Raw genomic sequence first — 26,875 nt, forward strand, 5'->3', positions numbered from 1 at the left:
AAACATGTGTCAAAGATGTTCTATACAACAGGAGCGTGCTGCTGTTTTTAAGGACATAGCATAAAAACACGAGTCAAAGATCCTCCAAATGACAGGAGCGCTCTTCTACTTTGAAGAACCAACAACAAAATCACTGGTCAAAGATCCTCTATATTAGAGGGGCGATGCTGTTTTTAAGAATCTACTACAAAAACGCTTGTCAAAAACCCTCTACATGCCAGGAGTGCTTTGTTGTTTTTAAGAACCAACTTCAAAAACAGTCAAAGATCCTCTATATGACAGGAGCGTGCTGTGGTGTTCAAGAACATAGTACAAAAACTTTGGTCAATGATATTCTATACACCAGGAGCATGCTGCTGTTTAAGGCTGCAGCTAACGATTATTTTTCTATCGATTAATCTATAGATTATTTTTTCGATTAATCGGTTAATCTATAGATTATTTTTCGATTAATCTACGGATTATTTTTCCTTTTACCGATTATTTTTTTATTCAAAATGAAGATGAAAAAATAAATGTGGGCCAGTTTTTTCAAAAGGCATGGCTTTTATTTACAAAAAAAAAGAAGTACGGCCACTCAGTCAACATTGACAACAACATGACTAAATATTCTGTAACAATGTAAACATTTAAAACTTTTAACCTTTAACAAAATTAAAAGTAGCTTATTTGCTTTTTAATGTGCAAATATAAAAGTCAACATCCAGTGCAAATCTTAATATTCTGCAATAGTATAAACATTTCCAAAGTAAAAGTATTGCTTATTTTGCTTTAAAATGTGCAAAAATAAAGTCCAGTGGCGACGTGCTTTACACCACTGCATCCCACGCTTTGCATTGGACTTGGTGATGTATGGCTTAGATGCAGCTGCCCGGCCATGAAGCTCTCTGCGTACTGTACGTGGGCTAATTGGAAGGTCACATAAAGTTTGGAGCTCTGTGCAGAAAGTCTCTTTGCACTATGCTGACCGCTCTCTGGTCAGTTCACATAGTCCAGTGTTTTTCAACCTTTTTGGAGCCAAGGCACATTTTTTGCGTTGAAAAAATGCATAGGCACACCACCAGCAGAAATCATTAAAAAAACGAAACTCGGTTGACAGTAAAAAGTCGTCGTCGCAATTGTTGGATATGACTTTAAAGCATAACCAAGCATGCATCACTATAGCTCTTGTCTCAAAGTAGGTGTACTGTCACCACCTGTCACATCACACCCTGACTTATTTAGACTTTTTTTGCTGTTTTCCTGTGTGCAGAGTTTTAATTCTTGTCTTGCGCTCCTATTTTAATGGCTTTTTCTCTCTTTTTGGTGTTTTCCTGTAGCAGTTTCATGTCTTCCTTTGAGCGATGTTTCCCGCATCTACTTTTTTTTATCCTTCTTTGTGGGGACATTGTCGATTGTCATGTCATGTTCGGATGTACATTGTGGACGCCGTCTTTGCTCCGCAGTCTTTGCTGTCGTCCAGCATTCTGTTTTTTGTTGACTTTGTAGCCCGTTCAGTTTTACTTTTGTTCTGCATAGCCTTCCCTAAGATTCAATGCCTTTTCTTAGGGGCACTTACCTTTTGTTTATTTTCTGTTTAAGCATTAAATACCTTTTTACCTGCACACTGATTCCCGCTGTTTCCGACATCTACAAAGCAATTAGCTACCGTCCGCCACCCACTGATACGGAAGAGTATTACATGGTTAGGGACGGCGTGGCGAAGTTGGTAGAGTGGCCGGGCCAGCAATCGGAGGGTTGCTGGTTACTGGGGTTCAATCCCCACCTTCTACCATCCTAGTCACGTCCGTTGTGTCCTTGGGCAAGACACTTCACCCTTGCTCCTGATGGCTGCTGGTTAGCGCCTTGCATGGCAGCTCCCGCCATCAGTGTGTGAATGTGTGTGTGAATGGGTGAATGTGGAAATACTGTCAAAGCGCTTTGAGTACCTTGAAGGTAGAAAAGCGCTATACAAGTATAACCCATTTATCATTTATCATTTATTTACTCTGCCGAGCTCTAGACAGCACCGACACTCAACAACAACACATCATTTACACCAGGGGTCACCAACCTTTTTGAAACCAAGAGCTACTTCTTGGGTAGTGATTAATGCGAAGGGCTACCAGTTTGATACACACTTAAATAAATTGCCAGAAATAGCCAATTTGCTCAATTTACCTTTAACTCTATGTTATTATTAATAATTAATGATATTTACACTTAATTGAATGGTTTAAAAGAGGAGAAAACACGAAAAAAAAGAAAATTAAATTTTGAAACATAGTTTATCTTCAATTTCGACTCTTTAAAATTCAAAATTCAACTGAAAAAAAGAAGAGAAAAACTAGCTAATTCGAATCTTTTTGAAAAAATTAAAAAAAGAATTTATGGAACATCATTAGTAATTTTGATTAAGATTAATTTTAGAATTTTGATGACATTTTTTAAATAGGTTAAAATCCAATCTACACTTTGTTAGAATATATAACAAATTGGACCAAGCTATATTTCTAACAAAGACAAATCATTATTTCTTCCAGATTTTCCAGAACAAAAATTTTAAAAGAAATTCAAAAGACTTTGAAATAAGATTTAAATTTGATTCTACAGATTTTCTAGATTTGCCAGAATAATTTTTTTGAATTTTAATCATAATAAGTTTGAAGAAATATTTCACAAATATTCTTCGTCGAAAAAACAGAAGCTAAAATGAAGAATTAAATTAAAATTTATTGATTATTCTTTACAATAGAAAAAATAAATTTACTTGAACATTGATTTAAATTGTCAGGAAAGAAGAGGAAGGAATTTAAAAGGTAAAAATGTATATGTGTTTAAAAATCCTAAAATAATTTTTAAGGTTGTATTTTTTCTCTAAAATTGTCTTTCTGAAAGTTATAAGAAGCAAAGTAAAAAAATTAATGAATTTATTTAAACAAGTGAAGACCAAGTCTTTAAAATATTTTCTTGGATTTTCAAATTCTATTTGAGTTTTGTCTCTCTTAGAATTAAAAATGTCGAGCAAAGCGAGACCAGCTCGCTAGTAAATAAATAAAATTTAAAAAATAGAGTCAGCTCACTGGTAAGTGCTGCTATTTGAGCTATTTTTAGAACAGGCCAGCGGGCTACTCATCTGGTCCTTACGGGCGACCTGGTGCCCGCGGGCACCGCGTTGGTGACCCCTGATTTACAGACTAGAATTACTGGTCTGTAAATAATATTTTTTTACCCCAAATAGGTGAAATGAGATAATCTCCCACGGCACACCAGATTGTATCTCACGGCACACTAGTGTGCCGCGGCACAGTGGTTGAAAAACACTGACATAGCCTACCGCTTCGTGGCTGAGTTGCTGTTGTTCCCTAACTCTTCACTTTTCTTATAATAAAGCCGACAGTTGACTTTGGAATATTTAGGAGCGAGGACATTTTACGACTGGATTTGTTGCACAGGTGGCATCCTATGACAGTTCCACGCTGGAAATCACTGAGAGCGGCCCATTCTTTCACAAATGTTTGTAGAAACAGTCTCCATGCCTAAGTGCTTGATTTGATACACCTGTGGCCGGGCCAAGTGATTAGGACACCTGGTTCTCATCATTTGGATGGGTGGCCAAATACTTTTGGCAATATAGTGTACCGTATTTCCTTGAATAGCCGCAGGGGCGCTAATTAATTTAAAACCTCTTCTCACTCCTGCGTTTACCAAAAGCATGCGGGATTGGCAAGCATGCGTTAATTATTTTAAAACCTCTTCTCACCCCGGCGCTTACCTTATCATGAAAAGCACATTTAATAAAAAAAAACGTTATTATGGTCTTACCTTTAGGTATAAATGAGTCCATGCGCAGCTCCTATAGAAGTCTTCCTTATCTTTCTTCAGTTTTAAAAGTCTCTCTGTCTCGATGGAGATCTTCCTTTAAGTATTAACTCCTGCTTCGATTGAAAGCCCAGTTTAGAAAACGGTTTTATTTTAGATATGTAATCCTCCATGTTAAAAGTGCAAGCAAACAATGGCTCCTCACTCTTGCTGCTTGTTGTCTTCTTCTGCAGCGCCGGTCTTCTGCAGTACCAGCAGTCGCAAGAAGGATCACTAGCGCCCTCTACCACCAGGAGGCGGAAGTCATTTAATGACTCATATTTGACCCGGCGGAAGTGCCAAGCATGCGCTAATTATTTTGCGAAACGAGTTTGACTCGGCTGTAATTCTAGGCAGGCGAATACTATATTCCCGGCGGCAATTCAAGGAAATACGGTATTTCATTTGAAAGAAAAACACAAGATGAAAAGAACTGAGTGCCTGCAGCATGTCTATTTTTCCTTTTGAATCTACTTTAGCTGATGCCTCCTAAAGCCTGCCAGTGACCGAGGTCTGATAAGTAGGGCACTTGTGTGTCCAGCTTTGTGCGCCATACAATGAACTCGGTTGGCTTTGACCAGCAGAAAACAGTCAGAATGACCTCATACTAAATGTGTGTTCATTATGAGATCGATAGGTGGAATGTACAATGTGGATGTGATAATCAGCGGTGATGTCTGTGCTAGCCTTAATTCCAAGATGTTTCATTATGTTTGCCCAAGAGGAGACAGTGTAAAGGAGGGATGCTCCAAGAGTCTATATTGATTTCTGCAGCCCATTCAAGCTTGTAATGCTTTAGGAAGCCCATTATTGTGTAGCTAAGAATATGAGATAGCAGATTATTCCTAAAAATAGATCTAAAAAGATGGGACCGGGTCTACAGCAGAGGTCTCAGACTCAAGTATTGATTCTAAAATCTACTGTACTTGACTGTCAAACAATTCTACCAGAAGGCATATTGCCCCTGACTTACTGGAAATATGTATAAACATTAGGGCTGCGAATCTTTGGGTGTCCCACGATTCGATTCAATATCGATTCTTGGGGTCACGATTCCATTACCGTATTTCCTTGAATAGCCGCAGGGGCGTTAATTAATTTAAAACCTCCTGTCACTCCTGCGTTTACCGGAAACCGGCGGGATGGCCGTGCATGCGGTAATTATTTTAAAACCTCTTCTCACTCCGGCGTTTACCAAGAGGAATCCATAAAATTTAGACGTGCGCTTTGAGTGTGATGTAAGCATACCATCATGAAAAGCACATTTAATTAAAAAAAAACGTTATTATGGTCTTACCTGTACTTATAAATTGAGTCCATTTGCAGCTCCTTCTGACCAAAAGCATCGATAACTTGTTTATAGAAGTCTTCCTTATTTTCTTTTTTCCGTTTTAAAAGTCTCTGTCTCGATGGAGATATTCCTTTAATTATTACCTCCTGCTTCCATTGAAAGTCCAGTTTAGAAAACTGTTTTATTTTAGATACCGGTATGTAATCCTCCATGTTAGAAGGAAGAAAAAAAATCTCTTGCTGCGTGTGTTCACTTCTTCTGCAGTACCGGAAGTCGCAAGAAGGATCACTAGCGCGGCAGCGCCCTCTACCACCAGGAGGCGGGAGTCATTTAATGACTTATACAGTATTTCACACACGCAGCTACGGTATATTAATAAAACATAGCTGCTTACTGTTCTCTTTAGCATACTGTACCGGTATTCAATAGCTTGGACCTTAAATCCTACTGAATAGCTCTTTATCTTTTTTCCTTTGTGCGATTGTAAACTACTGAAAGCAGCTTCCTCCATTTTGAAAATGAGGACAGATGCGTCACTCGTGACGTAACGAATTTGACCCGGCGGAAGTTCTCGCCATATGCTAAATATTTTGCGAAACGAGTTTGACCCGGTGAAAATTATAGACATGCGATAATAAAATTAATATTTTGCGAAACGAATTTGATCCGGCTTCAATAATAAACCGGCGATAAGGCCAAGCATGCGTTAATTATTTTGAGAAACGAGTTTGACCCGGCAGTAATTCTAGACGTGCGAATACTATATTCCCTGTGCCAATTCAAGGAAATACGGTATAAATCGATTTTTTCGATTCAACACGATTCTCGATTCAAAAACGATATTTTCCCAATTCAAAAGGATTCTCTATTCATTCAATCCATAGATTTCAGCAGGATCTACCCCAGTCTGCTGACATGCAAGCAGAGTAGTAGATTTTTGTAAAAAGCTTTTATAATTGTAAAGGACAATGTTTTATCAACTGATTGCAATAATGTACATTTGTTTGAACTATTAAATGAACCAAAAATATGACTTATTTTATCTTTGTGAAAATATTGGACACAGTGTGTTGTCAAGCTTATGAGATGCGATGCAAGTGTAAGCCACTGTGACACTATTGTTCTTTTTTAAATTGTTTTTATAAATGTCTAATGATAATGTCAATGAGGGATTTTTAATCACTGCTATGTTGAAATTGTAACTAATATTGATACTGTTGTTGATAATATTCAATTTTGTTTCACTACTTTTGGTTTGTTCTGTGTGGTGTTTGTGTCTCCTCTCAATTGCTCTGTTTATTGCAGTTCTGAGTGTTGCTGGGTCGGGTTTGGTTTTGGAATTGGATTGCATTGTTATGGTATTGCTGTGTATTGTTTTGTTGGATTGATAAATAAAAAAATAAAAAATACAAATAAATAAAAATAAAAATGAAAAAAAATATAAATACATTTATAAATAAAAATCGATTTTTTAAAAATGAGAATTGATTCTGAATCGCACAACGTGAGAATCGCGATTCGAATTCGAATCGATTTTTTCCCACACCCCTAATAAACATAATACTTGACATTAAAATATTAAAGGCCTACTGAAATGAAATGTTTTTATTTAAACGGGGATAGCAGATCCATTCTATGTGTCATACTTGATCATTTCGCGATATTGCCATATTTTTGCTGAAAGGATTTAGTAGAGAACATCGACGATAAAGTTTGCAACTTTTGGTCGCTGCTAAAAAAAGCCTTGCCTGTACCGGAAGTAGCGTGACCTCGCAGGTTGAAAGGCTCCTCACATTTCCCCATTGTTTACACCAGCAGCCAGAGCGATTCGGACCGAGAAAGCGACGATTACCCCATTAATTTGAGCCAGGATGAAAGATTCGTGGATGAGGGACGTGAGAGTGAAGGACTAGAGTGCAGTGCAGGACGTATCTTTTTTCGCTCTGACCGTAACTTAGGTACAAGCTGGCTCATTGGATTCCACACTTTCTCCTTTTTCTATTGTGGATCACGGATTTGTATTTTAAACCACCTCGGATACTATATCCTCTTGAAAATGAGAGTCGAGAACGCGAAATGGACATTCACAGTGACTTTTTTTTCCACGACAATACATCGGCGAAGCACTTTAGCTACGGAGCTAATGTGATAGCATCGGGCTTAACTGCAGATAGAAACAAAAGAAATAAACCCCTGACTGGAAGGATAGACAGAAGATCAACAATACTATTAAACCATGGACATGTAACTACACGGTTAATGCTTTCCAGGCTGGCGAAGCTTAACAATGCTGTTGCTAACGACACCATTGAAGCTAACTTAGCTACGGGACCTCACAGAGCTATGCTAAAAACATTAGCTATCCACCTACGCCAGCCAGCCCTCATCTGCTCATCAACACCCGTGCTCACCTGCGTTCCAGCGATCGACGGAGCGACGAAGGACTTCACCCGATCATCGATGCGGCCGGCGGCTAGCGTCGGATAGCGCGTCTGCTATCCAAGTCAAAGTCCTCCTGGTTGTGTTGCTGCAGCCAGCCGCTAATACACCGATCCCACCTACAACTTTCTTCTTTGCAGTCTTCATTGTTCATTAAACAAATTGCATAAGATTCACCAACACAGATGTCCAGAATACTGTGGAATTTTGCGATGAAAACTGAGCTTTTTGTATTGGGATGCAATGGTGTACCAATACTCCCGCTTCAACAATTGACGTCACGCGCAAACATCATCATACCTAGACGTTTTCAACCGGAAAATTTAAAATTGCACTTCATAAGTTAACCCGGCCGTATTGGCATGTGTTGCAATGTTAAGATTTCATCATTGATATATAAACTATCAGACTGCGTGGTCGGTAGTAGTGGCTTTCAGTAGGCCTTTAAAGTGTTGAGTTCCCCAGGACAGGGTCAGAGACATTTCCGCTTGCCTTAAGGGGGACCTATAATGTAAAACCAACTTTTCTTACCTGTTGGTACCTGATTTTTGTGTACACTATATTGCCAAAAGTATTCTGCCACCCATCCATCGAGACAGAGAGACTTTTAAAACTGAAGAAAGATAAGGAAGACTTCTATAGGAGCTGCGCATGGACTCATTTATACCTAAAGGTAAGACCATAATAACGTTTTTTTTATTAGATGTGCTTTTCATGATAAGGTAAGCGCCGGGGTGAGAAGAGGTTTTAAAATAATTAACGCATGCTTGCCAATCCCGCATGCTTTTGGTAAACGCAGGAGTGAGAAGAGGTTTTAAATTAATTAGCGCCCCTGCGGCTATTCAAGGAAATACGGTACACTATATTGCCAAAAGTATTTGGCCACCCATCCAAATGATGAGAACCAGGTGTCCTAATCACTTGGCCCGGCCACAGGTGTATCAAATCAAGCACTTAGGCATGGAGACTGTTTCTGCAAACATTTGTGAAAGAATGGGCCACTCTCAGTGATTTCCAGCGTGGAACTGTCATAGGATGCCACCTGTGTAACAAATCCAGTGGTGAAATTTCCTTGCTCCTAGATATTCCAAAGTCAACTTTATTATAAGAAAAGTGAAGAGTTCGGGAACAACAGCAACTCAGCCACCAAAGTGGTAGGCCACGTAAACTGACAGAGAGGGGTCAGTGGATGCTGAAGTGCATAGTGCAAAGACTTTCTGCACAGTCAGTTGCTACAGAGCTCCAAACTTCATGTGACCTTCCAATTAGCCCACGTACAGTACGCAGAGAGCGTCATGGAATGGGTTTCCATGGCCGGGCAGCTGCATCTAAGTCATACATCACCAAGTCCAATGCAAAGCGTGGGATGCAGTGGTGTAAAGCACGTCGCCACTGGACTCTAGAGCAGTGGAGACGCCTTCTCTGGACTGATGAATCACACTTTTCCATCTGGCAATCTGATGGTTTGGCGGTTGCCAGGAGAACAGTACATTTCGGACTGCATTGTGTCGAGTGTGAAATTTGGTGGAGGAGGGATTTTGGTGTGGGGTTGTCTTTTAGGAGTTGGGATTGGCCCCTTAGTTCCAGTGAAAGGAACTTTGAATGCTCCAGGATACCAAAACATTTTGGACGATTCCATGCTCCCAACCTTGTGGGAACAGTTTGGAGCGGGCCCCTTCCATAAAGACTTGGATGACAGAGTCTGGTGTGGATGGACTTGACTGGCCTGCACAGAGTCCTGACCTGAACCGGATAGAACACCTTTGGGATGAATTTGAATGGAGACTGAGAGCCAGGCCTTCTCCACCAACCTCACCAATGCGCTTTTGGAAGAATGGTGGAAAATTCCTATAAACACAGTCCGCAACCTTGTGGACAGCCTTCCCAGAAGAGTTGAAGCTGTAATAGCTGCAAAAGGTCATATTGAACCCTATGGGTTAGGAATGGGATGGCACTTCAAGTTCATATGTGAGTCAAGGCAGGTTGCCAAATACTTTTGGCAATGTAGGGAATTTGGGATCTGAAAAAAGGCAGCAAACGGAGATATTTATAAAACAATCTTGCTTTCCTTCAAACTTCCTCCAAACGAGCCGTTTGGAATTTGCCCAATTTGTGACATTTTTCACAAAGTGTGACGTCAGCGGATATCTCCATTTGGTAGCGATTGAACCGAAGAGCTTAGCGTAAGTCCGCCACTGTAGTCAAGGTTGCAGTCGTAGTCAATAAACTCCTTTGTTTCCTCTATTCTCTTGTAATAGTGCAGACTGGCACACTGTTGCCATTTCTAATACAAAGTAGCGTATAGTTTGACCTTATATGTGTCTGTAGACTCCATGTGGAAGAGCTGAAAACTACAACATTGCTGGTGGGAGTAGACCATGCTGAAGTGGAGGCACGTAAACAGGACAGTCCACAAAACAGCGCATCCTGAAGAGACTTGAAGATCAGTGTTTCCCACACATTCATTTATTTGTGGCGGCCCGCCACGAAAGAATTAAGGCCGCCACAAATATATATATTTTTATTTTTTTATTTTATTTTTATTTTTTTGTGTCCTGTCCAGCTTCTCAGGCAAATAATATAGTTGATGTAGATGCCCATATCGGCTGTTCAGATTTACTTTACAAAAGAGAAGTGTAGGATCAAGATTTTTGGAGCTCTTTGTTCAGTGGATCAGATGTTTGATGAAGCTTTGTGTCTATCTACCACCACTACTGTTTTCTGTTTATTTGTTACTGACTGTGGCAGGACACCTCTGCCTCTGTTTCACTTTATGTTGCTGGTAAATAATATGGTTGTAGTAGTAGGCTAAAGTTACATTATTTAGTATGCACTAATTAAAGGGGCAGAGCTTTAAGAGACCTTTTAGCTTTTATATTTTTATAAGATATATTTTTTGTAAGAACCACAATTAATAAATATATTTCAGTGAATAACTTATTGTTCAAATCTGTACATAAATATGTACATAAAGTGTTGCAATTATATTGTAAAATGGATGGACGTTTAAAACAAAACTGTTATTATTAATTAGTAAGTATACATTTTTTGAGCCTTTTTAGAGAAAATCATGTCATTGTAGTAAATTATGCAAATTACTCGATGATGTCATGGTGACCACGCCCATAGCCACGCCCCCAACGCCACAGGTATCTTGGCAGTTTATGGGAAACACTAAAGATGGTCTGTAAAACATCATCTATGCAAAATATTGACCTGAAAAAAACATAATTACTTGTTAAGTAGACCAGAATGACGTGTTTTAATGTGAAAAAAAAACAACTAACTCATCTGGCCCGTTTAAGGTACTTGGATTGGGCAAACAATAGCTAATTCATTGTGTCATAAAACAAATAACCCATCACAATGCAATTTTCCCCACAGCAGGTAGGTAATACATACATATGGCAACTACTAGGGGAGGATCATTAATTTTATTTGGTAAATGGTGTCATGATAAGTGTGACCAGTAGATGGCAGTCACACATAAGAGATACGTGAAAACTGCAACACGATGCCAGTAATCAACACCAAAACTTTAAATCAGGTGTCTCAAACACGCGGCGAGACGTTATTTTGCGGCCCGCACCTCAATATGAAAATGTAATGTTAGTGCGGCCCGCGAGTTTTATATGAATGGCGCTTGACAGCGTCATACTTGTAAACCCTCCCGATTTTTCCGGGAGACTCCCGAATTTCAGTGCCCCTCTCGGAAATCTCCAGGGGCAACCATTCTCCCGAATTTCTGCCGATTTTCACCCAGACAACAATATTAAGGGCGTGCCGTGACGGCACTGCCTTTAGCGCCCTCTACAGCCTGTACAAACAGCGTGCCAGCCCAGTCACATGTTGTATTTGGCTTCTTTAGACACACGTAAGTGACTGCAAGACATACTTGATCAACAGCCACACAGGTCACACTGAGGGTGGCCGTATAAACAACTTTAACACTGATGCGTCACACTGAGAAACCCACACCAAACAAGAATGACAAACACATTTCGGGAGAACATCCGCACCGTAACACAACATAAACACAACAGAACAAATACCCAGAATCCCGTGCAGCCCTAACTCTTCCGGGCTACAATATACACCCCCATTTTCAGTAGACCCATAATAAATTCATAAAAGAACCAAACTTCATTAATGTTTTTTGTGACAAACAAGTATGTGCTCCAAATCACTCCATCACAAAAAAATAACAGTTGTAGAAATTATTGGAAACTCAAGACAGCCATGACATTATGTTCTTTACAAGTGTGTGTTAACTTTTGACCACGACTATATATGTACAGTATATATATACACACATATACATATGTATAAACAAAACTCCTTGTTCCTTTTGTAACTTCACACAAATATTATAGCCTTACTTTAACACAAAACAATGTCAACTTGCCAAGGGAATACGAGCTACATTAAAGGCCTACTGAAATGAAATGTTTTTATTTAAACGGGGATAGCAGATTCATTCTGTGTCATACTTGATCATTTCGCGATATTACCATATTTTTGCTGAAAGGATTTAGTATAGAACAACGACGATAAAGATCGCAACTTTTGGTATCTGATAAAAAAAAGGCTTTCCCCTACCGGAAGTAGCGTGACGTAGTCAGTTGAACATATACGCAAAGTTCCCTATTGTTTACAATGATGGCCGCATGAAGTGAGAGAGATTCGGACCGAGAAAGCGACAATTTCCCCATTAATTTGAGCGAGGATGAAAGATTTGTGGATGAGTAAAGTGCAAGTGAAGGACTAGTGGGGAGTTGAAGCTATTCAGATAGGGAAGATGCTGTGAGAGCCGGGGGTGACCTGATATTCAGCTGGGAATGACTACAACAGTAAAAAAACACAAGACATATATATACTCTATTAGCCACAACACAACCAGGCTTATATTTAATATGCCACAAATGAATCCCGCATAAAAACACCTAGGTGTTTGTTATGCTAGCTACTAGCTACTAGCTACTAGCTCAAGCTAGTTATAGCTCGAGCGGGTAATATGGACGGGATCCCGTATATATAACGAGCCAATACAATTCAAACACCTGCACAACACACACACTCACTCAGCCCAAAGAACCGTTCACCTAACCCAAGGTTCATAAAGCTTATATATTTAACCAAAGTTACGTACATGACACGCACGTACGGGCAAGCAATCAAATGTTTGGAAGCGCGCTGGTGGGACCTGATATTCAGCTTGGAATGACTACAACAGTAAATAAACACAAGACATATATATACTCTATTAGCCACAACACAACCAGGCTTATATTTAATATGCCACAAATTAATCCCGCATAACAAACACCTAGGTGTTTGTTATGCTAGCTCCTAGCTACTAGCTACTAGATCGAGCTAGTTATAGCAAGCGATCAAATGTTTGGAAGCGTACTCACGGTATCGCTTCTGCGTCTGTTAACGAAGTCAAAGTCCTCCTGGTAAGAGTCTCTGTTGTCCGAGTTCTTCGATCTTGACTGCATCTTTCGGGAATGTAAACAATGAAACACCGACTGTGTTGTGTTGCTGACTTCCCTCGCAAAATACTCCGCTTCGCACCGACTTTCTTCTTTGCTTGCACAGCTTCTTTCTCCATAATGCAATGAACAAATTGCAACAGATTCACCAACACAGATGTCCAGAATACATCCAGAATGAGATGAAAACAGCTATTTCGTATTGGCTTCAATGTGGAAGCCATACTTGTGTTCTACTGGCTACGTCACGCGCATACGTCATCCTCAGAGGCGTTTTGAACCGGAAGTTCCCCGGGAAATTTAAAATGTCACTTTATAAGTTAACCCGGCCGTATTGGCATGTGTTGCAATGTTAAGATTTCATCATTGATGTATAAACTATCAGACTGCGTGGTCGGTAGTAGTGGCTTTCAGTAGGCCTTTAAGAAGCCTTGCATCCTGACTCACGATGCAATTTGTGTACTTCCCACCCACGTATAACGAAGAGGAAAGTGAAGAATTGCATGGCGCCACTGATCTGCTGAGAGCAGATGGCCCGAGAGGAAGGAAGCACCTCCTGCTCTAATGTAACGCACTGTGTTGACTTTGACGTAATCGGCTTCACCTCTGCCTATTATTGAGCATCTCACACAGCGTTGCCATCTCACATCTCCCTCACGAGTTCTGGCAAACAGCATGCCTGATTCTCTGCCGTGACATCAGATCCCATCTCGCTAATGCTGTTGCACAACAGCCTTTATACATTTTGTGTGTCACAGGTCCGCTGAAGACATGAGCTGTTATGTCACAACAGAACTTTGATGGCTGTCAGTCATGTCGCCTGAACATAGAAATACTTTAAAAAGCCAACATTTCCCCTGTCATAGACACTACACATTGGATGTGTATGTTATTACCATATATTACTACTGTGTTTTAAAGGCCTACTGAAAGCCACTACTACCGACCACGCAGTCTGATAGTTTATATATCAATGATGAAATCTTAACATTATAACACATGCCAATACGGCCGGGTTAACTTATAAAGTGACATTTTAAATTTGCCGCTAAACTTCCGGTTCGAAACGCCTCTGAGGATGACGTATGCGCGTGACGTAGCCCGGGGAACACGGGTATGCCTTCCACATTGAAGCCAATACGAAAAAGCTCTGTTTTCATTTCATAATTCCACAGTATTCTGGACATCTGTGTTCGTGAATCTGTTGCAATCATGTTCATTGCATTATGGAGAAGGAAGCTGAGCAAGCAAAGAAGAAAGTTGTCGGTACGAAATGGACGTATTTTTCGAACGTAGTCAGCCACAACAGTACACAGCCGGCGCTTCTTTGTTTACATTCCCGAAAGATGCAGTCAAGATGGAAGAACTCTGATAACAGAGACTCTAACCAGGAGGACTTTTGACTTCGATACACAGACGCCTGTAGAGAACTGGGACAACACAGACTCTTACCAGGATTACTTTGATTTGGATGACAAAGACGCAGACGTGCTACTGTGAGTATGCAGCTTTGGCTTCTAAACATTTGATCGTTTGACCGTATGTGCGCAACTTTTTTTTGCGTATGTACGTAACTTTTTTAAAATATATAAGCTTTATGAACCTTGGGTTAGGTGAACGGTCTTTTGGGCTGAGTGATTGTGTGTGTTGATCAGGTGTTTGAATTGTATTGGCGTGTTCTATGGAGCTAGGAGCTAGCAGAGGAGCTAGGAGCTAGCGTAACAAACACGCAGGTGTTTTTATGCAGGATTAATTTGTGGCATATTAAATATAAGCCTGGTTGTGTTGTGGCTAATAGAGTATATATATGTCTTGTGTTTATTTACTGTTGTAGTCATTCCCAGCTGAATATCAGGTCACCCCCGGCTCTCACAGCATCTTCCCTATCTGAATAGCTTCAACTCCCCACTAGTCCTTCACTTGCACTTTACTCATCCACAAATCTTTCATCCTCGCTCAAATTAATGGGGAAATTGTCGCTTTCTCGGTCCGAATCTCTCTCACTTCATGCGGCCATCATTGTAAACAATAGGGAACTTTGCGTATATGTTCAACTGACTACGTCACGCTACTTCCGGTAGGTGCAAGCCTTTTTTTTATCAGATACCAAAAGTTGCAATCTTTATCGTCGTTGTTCTATACTAAATCCTTTCAGCAAAAATATGGCAATATCGCGAAATGATCAAGTATGACACATAGAATAGATCTGCTATCCCCGTTTAAATAAAAAAAATTCATTTCAGTAGGCCTTTAAAGAATTCCCACAAAACAAAAAGGGGTGAATGATAGAGAAGTATTGCACTTACCCCTCCAGTTTGAGGTGCGGGGTTAAATCCACAGAGGCTACAGACAACACTCTTGCATTCAGTGCATGTGTTGTAATTGGGTGGTTCCATGGAGGCCATATCGAGTTCAACCTTACAGAGTGGACAGGTGGACTCTGTATCTGCTTTGGGAATATCCACGTCGGTGCCTTCTGTGACTTTTGTTGCTGTGAGTGAAGTCTTTGGGTCTTTAACCTGACCCAAGTGGGCAGGTTTGGTCAGTTGTTGTGTTTGCACAACAGGAACTTTGTTTTCTTTAGCAGGGGACATCTTAGGAGGAACCGAAGGAGTAGTTTTGGGCTCATCTTGGACAGCAGATGTTATCAAGGTAGAGGCAGAGCTAAAAATGGATGAACTAAATCCAAACATTTTACCAGTGACAGTCTCAGCAGCCTGTGGTTGCGTTTTTGGAGCCCCGAATCCAAAGAACCTGCCAGACTCCTGTTTAGCAGCTGCTGCTGCTGGTGTAGATTTGACAGGAGATTTCGAAAGCTGCTGAGGGGGTTTCTCATCTGTCGGTTTCGCAACACCGGCCTTGACTTCTGTTTTTGGAGTTTGAGAAGTGTGTTCCTTGGGTGGGGTTTTTTCAGTGGGAGGCTGCTTGGTCACATCTTGGCCCTTTTCTTGATCACCAACTGAAGGGATGTCCGTCCTTGGTGCTGCATCATGCAATAAACCAGGCTTATTAATTGTAAGTGTCCGTGAGTCCTCATCCAGGCGTTCAGAACCTTCTTCTCTGACTGATGTAGACTTCTTTGGCTGGACTTCTTCATTATTATGTTCAGAAGGAAAAGGACCAGTCCTTGTAGGTGAGGCCTGAGGTTTCACTGCAGATGGTCCAGTAGTCTCAGATGTGCCAAGGGCCCTCTGCATCTGACAGTTCAGACATAGCCATTCCTTTACCTTAAAAAGAGAGCAAATGGTCAGCATGTAGGACTAATACGTGAGCAACATTTTATTTTGCAAGACAAATACAAACAATCGATTATTTAGACAGATTATTTGAAACGTGTCTAATTTACCTCTGAGACCGTAGGCAATGGATTGAATCCGCACTGATTGCAGACAGTTGTTTTGCATTCTGTGCAGGTGTTGAACTTGGGAGCATCTTTAGAATCCATCTTGAATAGCATCTTACAGAGTGGGCAGGTTAACTGAGCTGGTTTTGGAGGTGTTAGTGGTGCTTTGGGGGAAACGGATGGAGCTTTATCCATGTGTGTTGCTGAAGGAGTAGTTTTTACCTGTGGTGTTTCCAGTTCTGTTTCTTTAGTTTTCTGGACTGCAGGTGGTTTGATGTCCTTTCCAGGTATTGTTTTGGGAGAAGCAGGCGGCGTCGTTTTAGGAGAGGCCTGCAAAGTAATTGTGCTTGGCGTCGGAGTTGTCTTTTTCGTTTCATCTTGTACAGCTGAGGTTATCAAATTGGACGCTGAATTAAAAAAAGATGACCCAAAGCCAAACATCTTGCCAGGTACTGATTCAGCAGGCTTAACAGGTTGTGTTTTAGGACCACCAAAACCAAAGAAGCCTACTGATTCCTGTTTTACAGGTGGAGCTGTTGCCAGAATTGATTTGGCTGGAGATCCCCCAGCTTTTGTAGGTTGTTGGGGTAGTATTTTACCTACTTCTGGTGCTGTTGGGGGAACCATCTTTTCTGGAGGCTGTTTCTGGGGTATTCCAGGTTGTCCTTTAGGGGTAATTGCAGGTGAAGCAGATGCAACCACAGTCTTCATGATTTCAGGAAGAACACTTTTTTCAGGCAATGAGGCAACTGCCGCTGTTGCTTTCACAGTTGATTCGCCAATTGCTGGGGATTGGCTTTCCCTGGTAGTGACGACACTGACTGTCTCGTCAGGTTTGGGTGTTTTAGTGTCCTCCTGAGGAGCTTGTATAGCTGTCTCTCCCTTCGTTGTGGAGGGAGGCATGTCTTTACTTGGTGAAGATTGGGATTTTATCAAGGGAAGTCCAAGAGGTTCAGAGGCGCCAAGTGCTCTCTGCATCTGACAGTTGAGACAGAGCCATTCTTTCCCCTGAAAAAAAAACACGTCATTATTAGTTTCAATAGTTTTGTGATACATTGGACAACCGTGGATTACCTCTGCTTTATTCGGCATGGGACTAAATCCACATTTGTTGCAGACTGCTGTTTTACATCCGGTGCAGGTGTTGTAATTTGCTTGATCTTTGCCGTCAACATTAAATTCAACCTTACAAAGGGGGCAGTTGAGCTCAATTTCTTTGGGAGCAGTTTGTGGAGCCTTTACTTTTGAAGCTTCTGACGGACCTTGGTCCACATGTTTCGTTCCTGGTAGAGAAGCATTGTCTTCCTGAAGTTTGTCCGCCATCTTCTCCATTGATTGTTTCTGAATATTGTCAGACTTCACTTCTTTTGTGGAGGATTTTATCAGAGATAGAGCAGAACTTGACTTGACCGGCGGGATTTGAGGAGCTGCCGTTTTATCATAACTTTGTGCCGGCGCAGACATTTTACGAGAACTTGGTGGTGTGGTGCGTGATTCTTCACCAACAGCGGATGTTATTAAAGAAGATGCTGAGCTGAAGAGTGTTGAACCAAATCCCATCATCTTCCCTGTCACTGCTTCAGCTGTTTTGGAGACCCCTTGCTGAGGTTTTGAAGCATTAATGCTAACCAAACTTCCTGTATCTTTAGTTGGCTGTGACATGGAAGGAGGCGGTTTGGCAGCAAGATTTGGCTCTTTACCTTTGGACTTGGATGGCTTCTCTATATCAGCCGACATGACTACTTCATCCTCTGATTTTGTAGTGCCTTCCATTCCCTGTGCTTTCTTTTCCAATGTGTCTGTTGTTGCAGGTGAGCGTGTTAAAGTTGGATCTTCCTCCTTCAGTGGAGATGTAACATCTGTGCTGACAGGAGGCGCTTGCTCAACCAAAGTTTTATCAGCGTTTGCAGGTGTCCTTTCTTCAACTGGAATTGCTGTGGAGATTTGGACTTGATTGGGAGGTAGTGAACCAGATTTGATATCAGTTGTTGGGATTTCATTATTTTCGAGTTTACCTGGTGTTGTTTTGTCCTTCTGATCTTTGTCCAGGACTTTTCTTTTTTGTGTTGGTATCATATCTTTACTTGGATTGGCCGTGGCAGCAGCGGGTTTAGTCACTTTGTTGAGTGATGACTGAGGCTTCACAGATGGAGGTTGTACTGCTTCTGCTGCTGAGAGAGTTCTTTGCATCTGGCACGTCAGACACAGCCACTCCTTTTTCTGTAAGATAAAAGCAATGAATATTGCGTGTCTCATTTGTGATTATATAATCGGTTATGGCAAACAATGATTTGCTTACCTCTGATACATTTGGCATAGGGTTGAATCCACACTGCTTGCAAACTGTACTCTTGCAGTTAGTGCATTTGTCATAGTTAGGTAGCTCTTCGGATCCAATGTTGAGGTCAACCTTACAAAGGGGACATGTGGAGTGGGAAACTTGTTTAAATAGATTTGTGTTGACTTTGTTCTGTTCAGATAGACCCTGCTGAGTTTGTTCTGATTTTATCTCTTCTTTTTTCTGGAGAGAAGGAGATGTACTCTGTTTTGCTGGGGACATCTTAGGAGACACCGATAGGGTGGTTTTGGGCTGGTCCTGGACCGCCAAAGTAATCAAAGTGGATGCACTGTTGAAAATAGAAGATCCAAAGCCAAACATTTTCCCGGTCACTGATTCTGCTGGTTTGGAAGCTTCAGGTTGGGTTTTACTGCCGAAGAAACCTCCTGATTCTTGCTGGGGTGCCAAAGCAGCAATGCTCTGTTTGCGTTCAGCTTGCCTTGTTGGTCCTGGTGATGAGCTTGGGCCAGATGTTTTTTGATAGTCTTGTGGTATATTTTTAGTAAGAGCACTATTACTGTCAGACTGAGCTGTTGCAGACGTTGCTGTATCAGCTGTTGGTTCTTTCTTAGGTGATATTGGCATTGAAGCCACTTTCTTTTCAGGTTCAGCTCTACTGGTGACATCTTTTTCAGAAACGCTGTAGTTGTTAGAAAAAGCTCCTGAAGGATGGCTCGCACCAAGAGCTTGCTGCATCTGGCAGGTGAGACACAGCCACCGCTTTACCTAAGAAAATAAAGTAGTTCATATTATTTTTTGTTCATTTTCTGTAGCCCTTAGGGTGATAGGGAAGCATGAGCCTATTCCAGGCATTGGCGATATGCATTGGACTGATTGCGTGCCAATTTCAGGGTTATTACAATCTATTCATAATCTATATTATATCATCTTTGTAGTATTGTTTTATGTTTTCCGACAAGAGCTACTTATTCATCAGAAAGAAGTAATGTCAGATTCCAATATTTAACATACTTTATACAGTATGTGGCAAAAGAGAAAAAGCCAGTGGCGATTGCGCTAAGATTGCAAAGGAAGATCAGCTTCCCCTAAAATATCGAAAAATAAGTGGTCAAAAATATACTGTTGGGTTTAGATTTTATGGACTAAATAAAAACTGGGGTTGTTCCATTGCAGCGAAACTAGACCGTCATTGGATAAATGTTCGGTGTCTCTGGGACTCTATCGGCAGTGCGCTTGATTGGATGATTTGTCTGAGGCTGAATCTATTTTTGATTGACAGTGAAATGAGCGAATCAGTGATCTTGAAGTATAAACCACGACCGGAACATTTCTTAAGTTGAATGCCATTGTTTCGAGTTGATCAGAAGACTTTTAAGCACTGTCAGTGACTTTTTCTTTGTTAAAAAAACACTAGCAACAAATCTGCATCTTTTTCTGGTGTTATCGGAGATGTACTCGCGTCTGGAAACCCGGACTTCTGTCGCTCTGCAGTTAGCGGGTGGCGCTGTGAGACAGAGGCCCAGATAATTTTCTTGAAAAAGAATGGAGGGCAGAATTTACGTATACATAAATGGACACATTTTATGGTGTAGGCTTGGCCTCTTTGAAAGACCAGCAGCCGCCACTGAAAAATGAATACAGTACACGTACAATACAAACAAATACAGTCTTACCTTTGTTTCATTTGGCATGGGGTTAAATCCACACTGGTTACACACAGTGTTTTTGCATTCAGTGCAGGTGGTGTAGTTGGCTTGGTCTTTTGAACCTATGTTGAGTTCAACCTTACAGAGTGGACAGTTAGAACCTGGTTTGACAGCTGATTTTGTAACTTCTGCAGCCAGAGATTTTGATGTGACCTTATTATCCTCTTTAGCTGGACCCGATTGAGGTGTCTTTCTCTGCTGTGTTTGCTCCAGCTTCTGATGAACATCAGATTTCATTTCCTTTGCTGGGGACTTTTTGAGAGAAGCTGGAGGTGTTGTCTTAGGTTGATCCTGAGCAGCAGATGTTATCAATGTAGATGCTGAACTGAATATTGAAGAACCAAAACCAAACATCTTTCCAGTCACTGAATTATTATAATTCTGCTGAGATTTTGTAGCACTAAATCCCAAAACCCCGCCGCTCTCTTGCTGCTTTGCTGCAGTGGCATTACTCGGCCTACGTCCAGGTTGGCATTCCGGATCTGGTGGTTTCTCAGATGCTTTATTTTCATTTTTCTGTGGTGTTTTATAATCCGGTTCTGGGCTAACCAATTTCAATGATGTAGTTGAAGCTTCAGGTTTTTCTAACTCAACTGAGGTTGAAGAAGGTTTTTCCTGCAGGAGTTGTGCATTGCTTGGAATCCCCTTTGTTTGCAATGTTGTAACTGGTTTGGGCATATCCATTGACTTGACTGCAACAGGAACTTTAATATTTGATGTTGGGGCCTGTTTTTGAGAACCTAGTTGCACAGATGATTCAACTGCTCTTTTGGTCTGACATGTAAGGCACAGCCATTCGTTTTTCTGAAATGAAGACAATATGATGTTATTTTGCTTTTGGTAGGAAAAATTAAAAAGACATATAGCGTATTGATTCTTGACTTACCTCTCCAATAGGCATGGGGTTAAATCCACACTGGTTACACACGGTGCTTTTGCATTCAGTGCAGGTATTGTAATTGGCTTGGTCTTTTGAACCCATGTTGAGTTCAACCTTACAGAGTGGACAGGTAGAACCTGGTTTGACAGCTGATTTGGCAGGTTCTGCATCCTTTGGAAGTTCTGATGTGACCTTATGTTGCCCCTTTGCTGGACCACATGGAGGTGTTTGTTCCTTTGCAGGGGACTTTTTAGGAGAAGCTGGTGTATCGGTCTTAGGTTTATCCTGAACAGCAGATGTTATTAATGTAGATGCAGAGCTGAATATTGAAGAACCAAAACCAAACATCTTTCCAGTTACTGAATCTGCGGACTTCTCTGCATCCTTTTGAGATTTTGTAACACCCAAGCCAAAAAATCCTGCTGTATCTTGCTGCTTTGCTGCAGTGGCATTACTTGGCCTACGTTCTGGTTGGCTTATCAGATCTGATTGGTTTTCAAGAACTTTCTTCTCACTCTTCTGTGGTGTTTTATTATCATGTGCCAGGCTAGTTAACTTTTCTGGTGCGATGGAAGCTTCTGGTTTGCCCGACCTAATTAAAGTTGAAGACAGTTTTTCCTGTGGGAGTACTGCATTGCTTGGATGTGTGTTTGCTTGAGTTGTTGTAGGTGGTTTGGAGTTGTCCTTCGACTTGACTGCAACAGAAACGTTGCTGTTTGATGCTTGAGTCTGCTTTTGAGAGGATGGTTTCTCAGATGCTTCCACTGCTCTTTTTGTCTGACAGGTTAGACATAGCCATTCATTTTTCTGAAATGAAGCAAAAATAATTGGTTGTGTGTTGCTTTTGGTAGTATGTACTTCAATTCTAAAAATTGTATAAAGAGTATTGAGTCTTGACTTACCTCTCCAATAGGCATGGGGTTAAATCCACACTGGTTACACACGGTGCTTTTGCATTCAGTGCAGGTATTGTAATTGGCTTGGTCTTTTGAACCCATGTTGAGTTCAACCTTACAGAGTGGACAGGTAGAACCTGGTTTGACAGCTGTTTTGGTAGCTTCTGCAACCTTAAGAGGTTCTGATGTGACCTTGTTTTCCCCTTTAGCTTCACCCGATGAAGGTGTTGGCTCCAGCTTTTCAGGAACATCAGATTTAATGTCCTTTGCAGGGGATTTTTTGGGAGAAGCTGGTGTATCGGTCTTAGGTTGGTCCTGAACAGCAGATGTTATTAATGTAGATGCAGAGCTGAACATAGAAGAACCAATACCAAACATTTTTCCAGTCACTGAATCTGAAGACTTCTCTGTATCCTTTTGAGATTTTGTAGCACCCAAACCAAAAAATCCTCCAGTGTCTTGCATCTTTGTTGCAGTGGCATTACTCAGCCTACGACCAGGTTGGCTTACCGTATTTGATGGTTTTTCAGGATTTTTTCTCTCATTTTTTTGTTGTGTTGTATCATCAGGTGCGAGGCTAGCCAACTCCTCTGATGTTATGGAAGCTTCTGATTTGTCTGACCTTATTAAAGTTGTGGACATTTTTTCCTGTGGGGTTATTGCATTGCTTGGATGTGCATTTACTTGAGTTGTTGAAGCTAGTTTGGAGTTGTTTGTTGACTTGTCCGCAACAAGAACTTTGCTATTTGATGTTTGAGTTTGCTTTTGAGAAGCTGGTTGCTCAGATGCTCCCACTGCTCTTTTTGTCTGACAGGTTAAACATAGCCATTCTTTTTTCTGAAATGAAGCAATAATAATTTGTTGTGTGTTGCTTTCAATAATAAGTACTTTAATTCTAAAAATTGCATAAAAAGTATTGAGTCTTGACTTACCTCTCCAATTGGCATGGGGTTAAATCCACAATGGTTACACACAGTACTTTTGCATTCAGTACAGGTATTGTAATTGGCTTTGTCTTTTGAGCCCATGTTGAGTTCAACCTTACAGAGTGGACATGTAGAAACTAGTTTGATAGCTGGTTTGGTAGCTTTTGCTGCCTTAAGAGGTTCTGATGTGACATTATGTTCCTCTTTTGCTGGACCCGATGGTGGTGTTTGTTCCTTTGCAGGGGACTTTTTTAGAGAAGCTGGTGTATCGGTCTTAGGTTGATCCTGAACAGCAGATGTTATTAATGTAGATGCAGAGCTGAATATTGAAGAACCAAAACCAAACATCTTTCCACTCACTGAATCTGTGGATTTCTCTGCATCCTTCTGAGATTTTGTAGCACCCAAACCAAAAGATCCTTCCGTGACTTGCCCCTTTGTTGCAATGGCATTACTCGGCCTGCGTCCAGGTTGGCTTACCGGATCTTTCTTCGCATTTTTGTGTTGTGTTGTATCATCAGGTGCCAAGGTAGCTAAATCTGCTGGTGTTGTGGAAGCTTCTGGTTTGGCTGACCTAACTAAAGTTGTTGACAGTTTTTCCTGTGGGGTTACTGCATTGCTTGGATGTGTGTTTGCTTCAGTAATTGCTGGTTTGGAATCGTCTGTCGACTTGACTGTTACAGGAACTTTACTATTTGATGTTTGAGCCTGCTTTTGAGAGGCTTGTTGCTCAGATGCTTCCACTGCTCTTTTGGTTTGACATGTTAGACATAGCCATTCGTTTTTCTGAAATGAAGCAACAGTAATTAGTTGTGTGTTGCTTTTGATATTAAGTACTTGAGTTTGAAAAAGTGTTTAAAGAGTATGAACTTACCACTCCAATTGGCATAGGGTTAAATCCACACTGGTTACACACAATACTTTTGCATGCAGTGCAGCTATTGTAGTTGGCTTGGTCTTTAGAATCTATGTTGAGTTCAGCCTTGCAGAGTGGACAGGTAGAACCCGGTTTGACAGCTGATTTGGTAGCTTCTGCAGCCTTTAGAGGTTCAAATGTGTCATTTGTTTGTCCTTTAGCTGGACTCGATGAAGGCGTCTTGTTCTGCTGTGTTGACTGCACTTTCTTCAGCGGCTCTAATTTCTGAGAAACATCAGATTTAATTTCCTTTGCAGGGGATTTTTTGGGAGAAGCAGGGGGTGTTTTATTACGCTGATCCTGGGCAGTAGAAGTCATTAATGTAGATGCAGAGCTGAATATTGAAGAACCAAAACCAAACATCTTTCCAGTCACTGAATCTGGAGCCTTCTCTGTATCCTGCTGAGATTTTGTAGCCCCGAAGCCAAAAAATCCTGCAGCGTCTTGCTGCTTTGTTGCAGTGGCATAACTCTGCCTGTGTCCAGGAGGGATCTGGCTTGCCAGATCTGATTTGTTCTCAGGAACCTTCCTCTCATTTTTCTGTTGTGTTTTATCATCAGGTGCCAGGGCACCCAACTCCGCTGGTGTTGTGGAAGCTTCTGGTTTGCCAGACTTAACTGAAGGTGATTTTTCCTGTGGATTTGCCTTTGTTTGAGATGTTGGAGCTGGTTTAAAGGTATCCATTGACTTGACAACAGCAGTGACTTTACTACTGGCTGTCTGAGCCTGTTTTTGAGAAGCCAGTTGCTCAGGACCACCAACTGCTCTTTTCATCTGACAGGTAAGACATAGCCATTCATTTTTCTGAAATAGAACAAAAACAATGTGTTACTCTGATTTCTAAATTAGTAATCCAATACATTTAATCAACAGTTATAGTAGTTTTGATTTACCTCTCCAATATGCATTGGATTAAATCCACATTTGTCACACACATTGGTTTTACACTCAGTGCAGGTATTGAAATTTGGAGGTTCCTTTGAGCCGATGTTTAGTTTGATATTGCATAGTGGACAGTTTACATGGCCTGCTTTAAACTGGGTCTGAGGAGTTGTGCCTGCCTGTGATGGACCTTGTTTGATCTGATGGGCCTCTCCTTGTTTCTTGAGCTCCCGAACGATATTTTCAGGGGCTTTTGGTTGCACTTTGCTGGGAGAAAGTATTGGTGTATCTTTTGGAGAAATTTTGGGTCCAACTAAAATCCTTGGAGAGACGTGCCCTGGTGCAGACATCTTACGAGAGCTTGGCGGTGTAGTGCGAGATTCTTCCTGAACAGCTGATGATATAAGAGTAGATGCTGAGCTGAAAATAGAAGAACCAAAGCCAAACATCTTTCCAGTGATAGAGTCTGTTGTTTTCGAAACATCAGAACTAGATTTAGAGCCAATCAAGCCATCCGAGGTAAATTTGCTCTGTTTTAGTCCAGACTGAGTAGTCTGATCAGGTGGTTTCTGGGGATCTGTGTTCCTTTGAGGTTCCTGATCAGACAATGGGGCACCCTGTTTGTTCTGTGTTTGTTCAATAGAAATCTTGGTTTCTGGTGTTCCAGTTGATGGATGAATCTTCTGCGGGGTACTAGGTGCAGAACTCTCCTTTTTCTTGTCAGGTGCTGCAGTCTGCACTTTTGTGGGTACATCAGATTGTAATGATTCCTTCGTGGTTGATTCATCTTCATTTGAAACAGTTGTCTTCTGATGTACAGAAGATGGAAGGTTTGTCACTGTATTGGACAGCTTGATGGCAGGCTGCGTGGGTTCTGATGCATTCAGAGCTCTTTGCATCTGACAGTTCAAGCACAGCCATTCATTTTCCTAGAGAATAACATAATAAGAATAGAAAACGTGAATATTAGCGGTTGATTTTACATTGTGGCTTTCCCAAGACATGCCCCATCATCCATAAAATGAAACAGAAATGTCACTTTTATAGAAAAAAAAATTGAAGATTAATATATCCCTAAAGTTATATTTTTTCTAAATTGCCCATCATTGATTAATAACTTAAGAAATTCATATTATTGGAACCATCGATAATATTTGTTTTAATTACCTTTGCCAGATTGGGCACCGGATTAAATCCACACTGGTTACAGACGGTGTTTTTGCAGTCTGTGCATTTTCTGAAGTTGGGAGGATCCTTGGAACCTAAATTAAGTTCCACCTTACACAGAGGACAGGTAGATTTGCCTTCTTTGGAAACTGTAGCTTCCTTTGACTGATCTGATGGCGGTTTAGCTTGTTGAGCTTGCTCTTGTTTCTTTTGTTCTTTTCCCTGAGCAAGGGGTGATTTGTTCACCTTGGTGGCAGGCATCTTGGGGGACAGTGGAGGTGTCATTTTGGATTCATCTTGGCCGGCTGTGGGTATTAACGTGGATGCAGAATTGAAGATAGAGGAACCAAAACTAAACATTTTTCCACCAAGTGATTCAGTTGGCTTCACTGTACCAGGTTCAAGTTTTGGACCACGGGAGTCTTCTTGTGCATTTAAAGCAGCATTATCTGGTAGCTTTTGTGGTCCCTTCTTCAACTCTTCAGATGAAGCTTTGGAATCTAATGTTGGAGTGAGGGATTGTTGGTTCTCTGGTCGTTTGACAGTGTCCTTCTTTGCAACTTCCTTCTCAGGTGCTGAAGCAGCAGATAATTCCTTGACTTTAGACTCAGCAGTTTTTGGGATGTCTTTCGTTTCTTTCTTGGGGACATTAGAAAATGCAGTAACTTTGTTTGGCGAGGCCTGTGCTTTCATGATGGGGGTTCCTGGAGGCTGGGCTGCTCCGAGGGCACGTTGCATTTGACAGTTGAGGCATAACCACTCCTTCACCTAGGGAATACTTTTTTTAGTGTTTATTAA

At 41.1% G+C, this 26,875-nt stretch overlaps 1 protein-coding gene across 1 annotated transcript in view; it reads right to left on the reverse strand.

The window, feature by feature from the left end:
• pclob (piccolo presynaptic cytomatrix protein b) overlaps window positions 1–26,875 on the reverse strand; it is a 191,556-nt gene that overhangs the window by 134,260 nt on the left and 30,421 nt on the right. Inside the window, 12 exon segments of the mRNA XM_062035174.1 lie at window positions 15,369–16,289; window positions 16,409–17,413; window positions 17,480–18,625; window positions 18,705–19,469; window positions 20,378–21,214; window positions 21,297–22,097; window positions 22,193–23,023; window positions 23,119–23,397; window positions 23,473–23,898; window positions 23,987–24,832; window positions 24,922–25,839; window positions 26,078–26,845. Coding sequence (XP_061891158.1) covers window positions 15,369–16,289; window positions 16,409–17,413; window positions 17,480–18,625; window positions 18,705–19,469; window positions 20,378–21,214; window positions 21,297–22,097; window positions 22,193–23,023; window positions 23,119–23,397; window positions 23,473–23,898; window positions 23,987–24,832; window positions 24,922–25,839; window positions 26,078–26,845 — 9,543 coding nt within the window.

Source organism: Entelurus aequoreus, linkage group LG24 (assembly GCF_033978785.1).
Source record: "Entelurus aequoreus isolate RoL-2023_Sb linkage group LG24, RoL_Eaeq_v1.1, whole genome shotgun sequence".
NCBI classification, from domain to species: Eukaryota; Metazoa; Chordata; class Actinopteri; order Syngnathiformes; family Syngnathidae; genus Entelurus; species Entelurus aequoreus.